General features: G+C 35.3%; 1 protein-coding gene and 1 long non-coding RNA gene across 2 annotated transcripts; one reads left to right on the top strand and one right to left on the bottom strand.

Annotated features, from left to right (window-relative positions):
- Nucleotides 1-4,922: 4,922 nt before the first annotated feature.
- LOC142543192 (methylsterol monooxygenase 2-2-like) lies at nucleotides 4,923-11,727 on the top strand. Its single transcript, XM_075650296.1, has 7 exons — nucleotides 4,923-5,094; nucleotides 6,176-6,313; nucleotides 9,423-9,568; nucleotides 10,016-10,135; nucleotides 10,236-10,448; nucleotides 10,546-10,626; nucleotides 11,380-11,727. Exons 1-7 carry the CDS (start codon nucleotides 5,065-5,067, stop codon nucleotides 11,459-11,461), a joined length of 810 nt encoding a protein of 269 aa, XP_075506411.1. The 5' UTR covers nucleotides 4,923-5,064; the 3' UTR covers nucleotides 11,462-11,727.
- LOC142543193 (uncharacterized) lies at nucleotides 6,771-9,416 on the bottom strand. The gene is made up of 2 exons (XR_012819701.1): nucleotides 9,041-9,416; nucleotides 6,771-6,888 (listed from the first exon to the last, which is right to left on the bottom strand). It is a non-coding gene; the product is annotated as an uncharacterized LOC142543193 (long non-coding RNA).
- Nucleotides 11,728-13,008: the final 1,281 nt, after the last annotated feature.

Genomic DNA, 13,008 nt, shown 5'->3' with positions numbered 1-13,008 from the left:
GCGCATATGCGCGACATGTTCCGCGCATATGCGCGAGGTCTTCTGCCTGTTTGGCGCATGTGCGCGCATCCGGTCGCGCATGTGCGCCGATGCTACTGCCCTCGCACATTAATTTTCACACGCGATCTCATTTCGTGTCTCGGTTATCCCTTTCATAATTATCTCGATTAAAATCAATAATCGTAATTTAACACGATATCAAATCTCGGACATTACATTTCTCCCACCCTAAGATATGATTTCGTCCTAGAAATCACAGACAATCAATCATATCACTAAGAAGGAATGTAATAGAAACTGAATAGAAATGTACATCAGTAAAATAATGCTGGGAATTCCTGTCTCATGTCTGATTCAGTCTCCCAAGTTGCTTCTTCAATGCCATGACGAGTCCATTGAACTTTCACAAGAGGAATCTTCTTTGTTCTGAGCTGTTTTTCTTTACGATCGATAATCCGAATCGGGTTCTCGACATAACTCAATGTCTCATCCAGCTCAGTCTCGTCTGGTTGAATAACGTGAGAATCATCAGGGAGATATTTCCGCAGCACAGATACATGAAAAACATCATGTATCCCTGATAATAAAGGCGGCAAGGCGAGTCGATAGGCACGATCTCCTATCTTTTCGAGAATCTCATAAGGACCAACATATCGTGGAGACAATTTCCCTTTCTTTCCAAATCTAACCACACCTCTAAAAGGAGAAATCTTCAGGAATACTTGGTCTCCTACCTCAAATACCAACGGTCGTCGTCGAAGGTTGGCATATTTGGCTTGTCGGTCCGATGCTGCCTTCATTTTCTTTTGAATCAGTTTCACTTTTTCAGTCATATCTCTGATCATATCAGGTCCAGTTTCAGGAACTTCAGAGATATCATGATACCACCTGTTGTGGGGACCCGGACGCTAATCAATACTTAATAGTCATCAGGATCAATTTACTAATCAAGTAATTAGGGTCATAAAATTTTTTTTCTTTTTAATGCGGAATGTAGTGAAATCAAACTAATATACAACTCAGTATAAAATAAAGTACAAGTCCTGTACTGTCTACAAATCAGTAAAAACTAAGGTTTAACATCTAATTATCAAGTGTCAAAATCTTATATACATCAAAGTCCGAAGTCTCCACTTATCACGATCTCTCCTCATCTCCTGGACCCTGATCATAGTCCCACCTATTGTCATGTACACATACAAACAAGACAACAGCCGGATAATTCCGGTGAGAATATAATCCCAGTATAAATCAACGAAACATGCAATCATATGATAACCATAAAAGCATGGACAGATAACAGCAATATATATCAAAAGCTGAAACATAATCAATATCAAACTGTCGACAATGCTCGTGACTCCACGACTCAGACTAGACTCAATCCTAGTCTAGGGATCCCGGTTTCCAGATGTGGGTATTCCTATATCGACCAACAGTAATAGAAAAGATTCACTGTTGAATTGAGAATGGAATATTGATATTATGATTCTCAATATGTCGTTTCAGATTTACAGAGACAGTCTTGAGTTCAGAATTGATATTGCTCCAGACCGAGACTACAAACGAAAGGTATAAGTCAATGTGGTATTGGGAGATCGACTTGAGTCGGTTTAGACTTGAGTTTCCCTAAATCACATACTTTACTTTATTGCATTGATATTTGCATTGATTTGATTGATGTACTTGTTCTCTTGAATTATAGATAGCAGGTATTAGACGAGTAATCTTGTGACAGAAGTGCCTGATAGTGGCGGGATCGCCACGGGCACATTGCACGATGTCACCTGTGCAAGCGAAGTCCAGAGGACCTCGCGCATATGCGCGACATCTTCCGCGCATATGCGCGAGGTCTTCTGCCTGTTTGGCGCATGCGCGCATCCGGTCGCGCATGTGCGCCGATGCTACTGCCCTCGCACATTAATTTTCACACGCGATCTCATTTCGTGTCTCGGTTATCCCTTTCATAATTATCTCGATTAAAATCAATAATCGTAATTTAACACGATATCAAATCTCGGGCATTACAACTTTTTTCGTAAACGCGCTCAAACTGTGAAAATTTGTTCATGTTTTTCACATTTTCTCAAGTTGCGAGGGTAGGCTCGGTCAAGGAGGGCTGAACCAGACCATGGTTTGGTCCAGGAGGGTCAAGAGGTGGGCTAGGAAGAGTTGGTTCAGGTCTAGCCCCCGTTGGTTTGGTCTAGGGTCGAGAATTCGATGGTTTAGTGCACTAAGGTTCGGCTCGCTTTGGTGCAGAAAAATCCAGAAACATTCAGGTGCTTGTCAAAGGTCTTAAGTGGGCTGGTCTAGGTGGTTTAAGAGCTGGAAAGGTATGGTTGAGGCATGGTTTAAGCTTGGAGTGACTTGGTTAAGTTTTGAGTTGATTCGTGTTAAAACCGATACTCCGGTCCAAGTTTTTAAACGAATCATGTAAGTTTTGAATCGTGCTCAAGTTTGCGTCTAATAAATGCTTATAAATATATTTTGGGGTATTTTAAGGAGTTTGATAGGTTTTGGGTTGAAATTTTGAGGTCCAGGGATAAAACGCTTATTTTCCGTTTTCAAGGGCAAAATGGTCATTTTGAACCCGGGTCAAATTAGAAGTCTTGGCAACGCCATAAACACGATTTTACATGTTTTTAAACGCTTATGGTATAATGAATATGACCTTATTACGGAAATATGAAAATACGTTGCATGCTTGATTTTAAGAAAAAATTACGTATATGCATGATTTTATTAAGTGATGAATGTGATGACACGTTTTGAATGAAGGGAGTTGGTTATGACTAATACGATGACACGATGACATGTAAGACCAAGGCCTAGTGGACGGGTAATGTTGTCGCTGATGTTCCTGCCACCGGGTACCACAGTTACACGTAGATGAATCCATCGACTGACACGATGATACGACACAACTAATGAACTGAATTCAATTAAAAAAAATGTATACATATATGATTATATGATGAGACATGTTATGACACATTATGCTATTATATGACTTGTTTACGTTTATGTTTTTAAGATAATGAAATGTATGTTGATTACAATATTTTTCAATGTTGCATGTTATGTATATGTACTTGCTATTAACGTTACAGGTGTGTTGAGACTTTAAACTCACTATGTGTGAATGATGCAGGTGAGCATTTTGACTAGGAGACTGGAGGTGATGAATACAGAATGGGCGGAGCCGATGGTGAACGTTAACCCGAGGACCTTATATTCTTCCGCAAAAATATGATTTTATGGGAACATATTTAAACAGTTTTTTTTTTAAATGGTTGATGATTTTATTTTGTTGAGGGTTTGACAGATGTTTCCAATGCTGGACGCTTTATATTTTGAAAACAGTAATGGTTTAGGTTGGTTGCTTTTTTCATAATTTTAACTATAGTTATTGTATTCAGCGATGGATGATTTTACAAAACGCATGTTTTGAATTTTATGGATTTACGTAGGCATGGTTTCGGCCATTGCATTTAAAAAAAATATTCAAAAGAATTTTAAAATGAGCAGACGTTTCAATCCTAAGTTGAGTGAGCTTATACAGTGTGTTGTATAAATCAAAGTCTTCTAGTGAAACCTACCCGAGGTGGTAGAAGGGGGTGACGTAGGAGCAGTTGAAGTCTCCGAACATACATAAACATATCGTGTGTTATTAATTGTTTAACTGCTTGTTTTTGTTCTTAACTAATTTTACCAGTTCAACTGATATCAGTTCAGTTTTGCCCATAACTGAACTGATATAAGCCAAAACTAATCCCATTTAATTTTCAGTTATTCAGTTGCAGATGATATAAAACCGATCAGTTTTTTTAATGAAGGATTACTTCGAGTATTTTTCACTTGGTTTGTAAACCAAACTCAATTTAATTCATCGGTGATTTCATTATTAGAACACGAGCTATTACAGTTCATTGAGAATATTATGTTTGAAACATCCTCAAAGGTGCCCGATCCGATCCATCAGATTGTGAATCGGCCTTGATGATCTCGTGACTTGATTTTGTAAAATAACTCGACCGATCAATATCAGTTCGATTCATTCAAATAGATTGAAATGATAATTTAATACCAACCGGATTTTTTTTAGATTAGCATTTTAATTTTTATGCATAATTTTTTATGCATAATACGAACCATAATACAAATTATGTCGAGTGAATAGACTTTAAAGTAATCATATAGTAACTATTAGTTTGTCGATAATGTCTAATATTATTTGAATCAATAATAAAATCAAGTGACTAATCCTAATGAGGAAGATCTTATCCCATGATTGCCATATGAGGTCATAACTAACATATATTTAGAATTAAACAAAAATTTACTGTTAGACAGTCTCACGAGTCATATTTTGTGAGACAAATATCTTATTTGAGTCATTAATGAAAAAATATTACTTTTTTATATTAAGAGTATTATTTTTTATTGTGAATATCGATATAGTTGACCCGTCTCACAGATAAAGATTCGTGAGACCGTCTCACAAGAAACCTAGTCAATTAAAATTATTTCTCATTGAAAAATAAACTCGTGACGTTAACAAATTATCTTTTGAATGGTTTATCATTACGTAATCTCAATTGCATATTTCATTTTGTCCTTTTTATTGAAAAATATAAATTTCATAGATCAAAATAGATAAAAACATATAATTTTGTCACACTCATGTTTCTGGTATGCTTTATCGTTTTCACAAATATATGTACGTTTTTTTTTAAAAGTAACTACGCGCAAAGCATGTTTTTTTTTTAATAACCAAAGCCATGTTTTATGCACACTCTTTTAGCTAACAAAATAATCAAATAACTATTCATATATATATATATAAAATTAATATTTAAAAGTTTTTCTTGAAAAAATAGAAATAGACAAAATAATTTATTATTCAAATATATTTTGGTACAACAGATAAATCGGAAAGTAGTGGCAGGATAAACAGAGAGCAGGCCACGAGCTGAGATTCCCCTGACAGTCTGTCTCGTCTCTCTGGACCCCTATTTTCACTAACAAAATTTTATTACTCGCTTTGCTTCTCTTCCTTTTCCAATGGCTTCAATCGTTGAGTCTGCTTGGATGGTGACTTCTCGATTTTTATTTTTCGACTTTTTTGTTATTATGTAGTCAATCGAATTTATTTGATTGATTTTATGTTATTTCTTGTATTTGAGACATTTTTTGGTGTTCCTCTGGTTGTAGGGTTGATGCATTGTTGTTTGCGATTGTTTCGTGATTTTGTTGCTTCTTCTTTTCTTTTTAGAATGTAGTGTCAATTTTTTTTGGGGAAGATGGTGCTAACAAATAGTTCATGTGTCACCTTCTTCTTTGATTGAAAGGATGGTACTTCTACTTGTAATCAAGTGTGTGTCTGCGGGTTGGATTGTGTGTTTGTGGCTCTAATGCCATTGAATTCTAGTTTTCTTCTTGCAAAACTTTGAGGCTTTTTTGTCTTAGAAAAGAAATCGGTGACCGATTGCTTGTTCTTTAATATATTTGGAGTCTACATTTCATTCTTTTTTTAAGAATACGTTGATTGTACTTGTGTATCTTTAGATCTGTTGTTTCCATAACTTGTTAAACTTTCGTTCCAACGACTGGTATGTCTAAGAAGCATTCTGTGTCATCAATAAGGAGTGCTATTTGCAGTATTTCATGTTTTCTGTAAGACAGAGACACTATCATGTTGCTAAGGACCTTTTGGATTAGTGGAGAGATGAAGGCATCTTTATCACATAGACTTTGGAGAATATTTGGTTTTTAAACGATTGATGTGAGCCGCTTGATCACATTCCTTGGGTGTTTCTTTCATCGTGGACTAATCTTTGGATTGGAAAATGGTGTTTTTCTAACTTTACCTTTCATATTTTTTGTGCTAATTATGTTTTCATGAAAAGCATGTTAATTTCCTATCTTGTTTATTCTCATTAAAATGCTAGGCATGGTTCTATATTGGAGGCCTTGTATTGGTAATATTCCATATTTGTTGGTGGTTTGAAATATTGTTCTCATCTTCTGTGAAGAAAATGGCGAATCATTGTTTTATTATAGAGGTCTAATTTTTGAATTTTACTTTATGAACATTCTTTGAATATCTATTTGAAAATTTTGTTACTTCTAGTTCCCTCGATGTAACATGCATCTAATTATTTTGTTGTTGCAGTATCTCATTACTCATTTTAATGACTTTCATCTGGCGTGCCTCGGAAGTTTCTTTCTACATGAAAGTGTCTTTTTCTTGTCTGGACTTCCATTCATATTTTTTGAAAGAGCTGGATGGCTAAGCAAGTACAAAATTCAGGTTTCACTTTACTTTCTTTGTATCTAATCATCATAGGCACTGCAGGGTAAATATTGAAAAAAATAGACTAAATGTTCATTTTGTTTGTCACATTATTGTATACAGATGCTGCACTCTTTTGTTGTTATTCGCCTTTTCCTAGTCTCTAATATCTACTACAAAGATCATATTTGTTACAAGAATTACGAATTTCAACATTTGAATTGAATCTTCATTCTCACTTTATAAATATACACCATTGAAAATAACATTGCCGTTTGACCTAAAGTAGGAAGTCTTGATAATTTATTTCAATGTTAGTAGATAAATGAGTGAGTTAACTTTATATAGATGTTGGTCGTGTTTAGTTATTTTGTTAGCCGTTTGAATTTTTATGCAGCTGTTCTTGAGGAGTTCAATTTTTTTGGTGCCTCAAACTCTAGTCAGTTTAACCAAATTATTTTTAGTCATTTAGGTCAACTTTATTCTCGGAGGACTACTTTGTAACTTGTAGATTAAGATAAACATTTATTTAAGTTTTGATTCAGGTGCTAGTTCTTTAATTGACAATTGGTGGCTTTCAATTGTTTCTTGATCTACTTATTGAAAGGGGATCGGTTACGGTGACCAGAAGCGCAACGGAAGTTTAAAAAATCAAATTTTTCATCAAAATTTTCGGCCACCCCTTATAATGTGTAGCAAATACAATAAAACACAAAAATGACATTCATAGTGTGTTTAGAATTTTACCTATCAATCACAAGGATTGATGTATGGCTCCAACTAAGGTGTAAACACCTTAGCTCTTCAATGGTAGAAACTATCTTCAAGCTTCCTTTGAGCACTTCTTGCTCAACTATTAAGCCCACCACCAACTAGGTAGATCCCCTCTTAATTTGCACTAGAAAATTAAGAGGATTTTTCAAAGAGAAGTATATTTCTTCCTCAACACTTGAAGAAGAAAAATGGAGAAAAATTTTGGAGAGAATTCCTTCAATATTTCGGCCAAGAGAGATGGAATGAAGGGGAAGGGAGACTTGTCTTGGTCTTGCCAAAAAGCAAAAGGCAAAAGTAGCATGCCAAGCCTTGATATTTGAAAAAGTTGTCTCCAACTCTTCACCTCCCATGCATGCAATATTATATGGTGTTTTTAACAATTAAAAACCATGGACTAAATTTAATTATCTCAAACATTTTGAGATTAATTAAGCATTACTTGAATTTACTCAAGTCCACTAGTTAAATAATTTATTTAAATTGAGCTCTACAAGACTCAATATAATTTAGTTAATTCAACACTTGAATTAATTTAATTATTTGGACTCTACTAGGTCCACTAGTGTTTAATTAATTCAACACTTGAATTAATTTAATTTAGTCCATAATAATGTTTATGAAAATCACAATTTCAAATACATTATTCACTTGGCCAACTTTTAATTTAGGAACACATTCATAAATTAAAATTTACATTTCTCTCATAGAAGTCATACTTCTATTTTTCTTTACGCTTATAAACTCATTTATAAGCCGTTCAACACATTGAACTATTTCTCCTTTATAGAAGTCATACTTCTAATTTTCCTTACGCTTATAAATTCCTTTATAAGCCGTTCAACACATTGAACTATTTTTACTTCTCAACGGGATCTAGAAAGCTAGTACTTGTGTGACCCTCAATGGTTCATTGATACAACTAGCCGTGGGTTCACATCTCCATGTGATTCGGACTAAACATGTCCTTATATGAGCATACCCCAATTGCTCCATTCTTACTTATCCACTCCTTGATAACAAGAACGTCAGAACTCAAGTCTGATAGTACCCAACCAATCATGTTAAACGCCTAGCAGCATCGCTTACATGATTCCCTAGGTATCAAATGATAGTGCCTGCAAGAACCATTCAATTATGGTTAGCGTACAGTACGGTCCCTTCAACTCATATATCCCGACCGATTCGACAACCATTGGTTTATCGAGAGTTGTCAATGAATCGATACTATGTGTCATGTCGTAGTTGCATCGATGGTGTAATCTATGAAACCTCTTTCATAATTACCACCATACTCTGATCAGAGATTTCAACCTACATACACATGAGAACACATAGGATATCCATACCCGAAGGTAAGCGGTGAATCCCCGACCTACAATGCATCGACTCCTATATGTTTCGACAGAACACCCAATCTTGCCACCTGATGACCCCATGAGAGTCGGTAAACACGTCAAAGTGTAATTCTAGCACATAGAGTCTCAATGTTGTCCCGGGTCATAAGGTCTAATGGTGTACAACCATAAACTAGGACTTTTCCACTCGATAAGTGAGAACCACTTGGAAAGTCCTTTATGGAGGGTTGTTCAGTGCACTCTACCAGGAGCACCTATCTGCATGCTCGGACATCACAATGTCCCTTACCAATGAAACATGGTACTCACATCGCAGATACTAGTCTCGAACTCTAGCGGCCTATATCCTTCTTAGCGGCGGCTGAATCGACTAGGAACTGTTTAGAATATACAGTATTCCAAATATGAGTTTCATGATACTCATCATATGAGCATCTCATATTCTTTCTACTATATGTATATTCAAGGGCTTTATCTATGCAACTAGCATGGATATACAGATAAAGATTTGCCAAAACAATAATTTCAAATATTATTAAAATAAAGATTGCTTATACATAAGTTTCATTGTGAACACTCGGCCAACACTTGGCTCGACGGGCACCTACTCTAACACTTATGGCTGAATGAATGCTAGAGAAACAAAAATTATTGTTCACATGTTCGACATTTTTTAAGCGACTTCTCAATTATTTTTCCTAGTTATGTACCTAATCTGGTGTTAAGGATGGAATCTTGAATATCATGTAAAAGATAGTTGTGATGGCAGTTACTAATCTTTCGAAAAATGCTTGACCAATGCTAAGATTTTGACTTAAAAATTAAAATGATAATTGAAAATCCATCTGCCTTCGAGTTAATAAGCATGCTAATGTGTGAGACTTGGAGTTCCTTTAAATTATGGCGGCACAAGTATTTTACTGCGGATTGTAACAAGCACGTAAAATTGACTTGAATCATATGTATCATAATGTTTCTTGGCTTTTCTGTTGCCGCAGACTAAAAGTAATACCCCTGCAGCTCAGGAGAAATGTATCACTAAGCTATTGCTGTATCATTTTTGTGTCAATCTACCTGTTATGATCCTATCCTATCCTGTCTTCAGATTCATGGGGATGCGAAGCTCATTACCACTTCCCTCCTGGTAGATTTGCGTTCTTTATTTCTTAAAATGAAGTTTATGGGGATTGATATTGTATGTGTTTTTTTACTCTTGAAATGTTTTAAATTTTAGGATAAATTTAATTTCTAGACGACGGTTATTTTTGTTTCTTATAATTGCAGATTGTCAGTGTCCTCTTGCTGGTAAGACAATCAAAATCATTGAAAGATCTTTATTTTGGAAAATTATGTTAATTCTGGAACATATCAAGTTCTTTTCCTTTTGAGAAAAAAAATTACGGGTTTGGCTAGTTCAGAATCAGTTTGCCTCAATATATAAAAAATCACTATTATAATTGTAAGTTGTAGTGATGCGTTATGCGGTGTCACTGCAGTGGGTATGCAATCCTGAATTGCATAAAGTGTATCTTCAGTTGCAATAAGACCTTCTCCCGGTGATTTTTAGAATAAAAAAGTGAATTTTCTGCAGGAAAGTTATCTCAACTCAGATATTGTTCTACTTCATCCTAGAGGATTTTGTTTTCTACTGGGGACACAGGATTTTACATACAAAATGGCTTTACAAGCATGTTCACAGTGTTCATCATGAGTAAGCAAACAGCGAGTTCTCATAAAAACCATAGTTGTTTCACCGGTACAACAACATTATTATCTTATTCTGTGCAATTATCAATTGATTGATATTACAGATATGCGACCCCATTCGGATTGACTTCTGAATATGCTCACCCGGCTGAGATTTTGTTTCTTGGGTTTGCAACAATTGTTGGTCCTGCTATAACTGGTCCTCATCTGATTACACTCTGGTTATGGATGGTGCTAAGAGTCCTTGAGACGGTTGAGGCGCATTGTGGGTACCATTTCCCATGGAGTCTCTCTAACTTCTTGCCTTTGTATGGGGGGTCTGTACTTTGTACTCTTTCATCTTTTGTTGGACTGTTAGATGATTTCTATTAAGTTAATCACCTTTCATCTGAAGTTTCTGCTATGGACTGACAGTGCCGATTTTCATGACTATCATCACCGACTACTGTACACTAAGAGCGGCAACTATTCATCAACTTTTGTTTACATGGACTGGTGAGATCTTTAGTACTCTCTTTTCTAACTTGAACTCTTCAACCAAATATATTTCTGAGTCATAATCTATGTTCATCTTTTAGATAATTTAGGAATATTGAATCATCTACCAACACCTTTTGTATCATTAAAAAGTCTTTGTTGAGTTGTATTTAGCAGAATAAAACACATTTCTACCCTACCTCATTTGTAACTTCATTCTTTGAGCTTGAACAACAAAACCGCGTGCAGGGCAGGGTAACTCAAGCATTATTTGCACCAGAGAAGAGATTCCTTACCTGGCTTTCATATTTTGAACATTGAACTATCTTTTAAGTGCAAGATCTTGTAACCATAATCACTTTGTTAAGCATAACCAAGGGGATATCCATTCTGAATGGTCTGCCTTTTTTCATTCAGTATGATTTAGGGATTCGAGTGAGCAGTTGAACAATCTTTCTGAATTTTGACAAGTGTTTAGTTGTTTTCCGTAAACTTCTATGCATTTACTAGCATCAGAGCTGGAGATGAATTGCAGGTAACCTAATTGATGCCTCAGAGCTACCCTAGACACAGTCCCGGATCTAGAATCTTAGATAATGTATGAATTCACCTTGATTAGCATAGTAGAGACGGTGTCTGCGATCCAGGCCAAACATGATGCCTCAGTGTATTGATTAATTCTAGTGATTGCTTCATCGGTAGGTGATTGGATGAAACAATGTGATTGGTAGTAAACAAGAGTGCTGGTTCTCATTGTAGTGTTTTTTCCAGGATATTCGGTACCGACAAAGGTTACAGAAAACTAAAGGCTCTTAAGAGTGACAGAGAGGAGGCTGACCTAAAGGAAACATAAACATGACCAGAAGACCTCGAGTGTTGGGTGTAACAGGTCGGTTCGGGGGGTTGAAACACATCATCTGACAGGTCGAATTTTGTTCGTCAGCATCTCGCGTGCAATTGCATTTTGTGCCCAATTGCAGTTTACAATTTACGCTTTCTGTATCGTGGAATCAATTCTTGTTTGTTATGAACTGTGTGTCCCCTCTATAACCGCATGAATGAAATTCCACCTTCCTACAGTTTCTGTTGCTCTCGGTATGAAATTAACCAGTTTGGAGATAGTATTATTTTAGTTCATGTATGTTGCAACTTTTAACCTTCTGGGAAATTTGAAATAGTTCCATTCTACTGAACATGGGATAGGGTATCAAAACATCATTTAGGAAAAAAAAAAGAGGGGTCGATTCTTCGTTGCCAGCCTCTCCTAATCACTTTAACTCCAAACAAAAACGGGGTTTCTCCTGCCAACTCGATGGAGGATCCCTAGGTTAGTTTACAATAAACAGGCATGTACCACTATGAGTTGTTCCTCTTTTGAAAATATGGATTCGTTCAAACTTGAAATGGGCATCGAAATCTCGCGGCCGTTGAAGTTAAAGAAATGGAACAAGAAATGCTAATCTTATTTATCGTGAAATATTGAATTAGATCAGATGATATGTCACCCTCTGAGAATTGGAGGGGAAGATTTCTTGAAAAGAAATAACTGTGGTCAACCTAGTATGCATCGTATTTACTAAACAAGGTCTTTATTTTAAATGTTTTTATGCATGGATAGATCAATGCAATTTTTATGCTTTTTTATTTTAATAAAATGCAGAGGGAGAATCAAAACATTGAGGCCAAACTAGTAATCTGGAGTTAACTTGAAATTTTGTATGGTGTCAGGATGTAAACAATAATTTATTCACGTTTATGTCATCTCATTCATGGATTGATTTTTCTAATTATTTACTTTTTTCTATATGTTGAATGATGAAAAATTATAGGGATTTTTTTCCCAATTATAATATGTTTCTTTAAAAATTTGGAGTAAATTGGTTGTACAAGAGAAGAACAAAGATAGAATAATTTTGTACCAAGTGTACCAGATTTGCTCTATTTTCGTGCATATATATATAAATAAAAATGTGGACCATTGTCAAAGTTTTACAAATGAATTGTCAACCTTGTCCTTGATTTCTATATATTTCACAAGTACCCTAAAAGATAGGTGATGATTTTTTTTGTAACTATAGACGGTTTTACACTATGAATTGTCAACTTTGTTCTTGACTTGTATACATTTCAGAGGAACACTAAAAAATAGGTGGTGGTGATATTTTTGTAAATTAAATTACTATGAAAATGACAAAATAAGAATGATAAGTATTTATAAGTTTTGGTGATATGTTCTAAGTCAACTAAAATCTCGGAAATAATAAAATTCAGGAAACAAACATTTTTAGTAGACCGCACTTTAGTAGACCCATAATGCAATAATCAGAAGTTCTTTTATCTCCAGGGTCTACCGAAGAATTCATTGAATTATCTCATAACTTCTATTGTTTACTGAATAAG

Source organism: Primulina tabacum, chromosome 4 (genome assembly GCF_025594145.1).
Source record: "Primulina tabacum isolate GXHZ01 chromosome 4, ASM2559414v2, whole genome shotgun sequence".
NCBI classification, from domain to species: domain Eukaryota; kingdom Viridiplantae; phylum Streptophyta; class Magnoliopsida; order Lamiales; family Gesneriaceae; genus Primulina; species Primulina tabacum.
Note: the sequence above shows the minus strand (reverse complement) of the source record. Positions and strands in the feature narration are given on the sequence as shown.

Coding starts and splice junctions, on each gene's coding strand:
- LOC142543192 (XM_075650296.1), top strand. CDS start 5,065: ATGGCTTCAATCGTTGAGTCTGCTTGGATG. Junction 6,314..9,422: donor TAAGCAAGTACAAAATTCAG/GTTTCACTTTAC, acceptor CTGTTGCCGCAG/ACTAAAAGTAATACCCCTGC. Junction 10,627..11,379: donor ACTTTTGTTTACATGGACTG/GTGAGATCTTTA, acceptor TGTTTTTTCCAG/GATATTCGGTACCGACAAAG.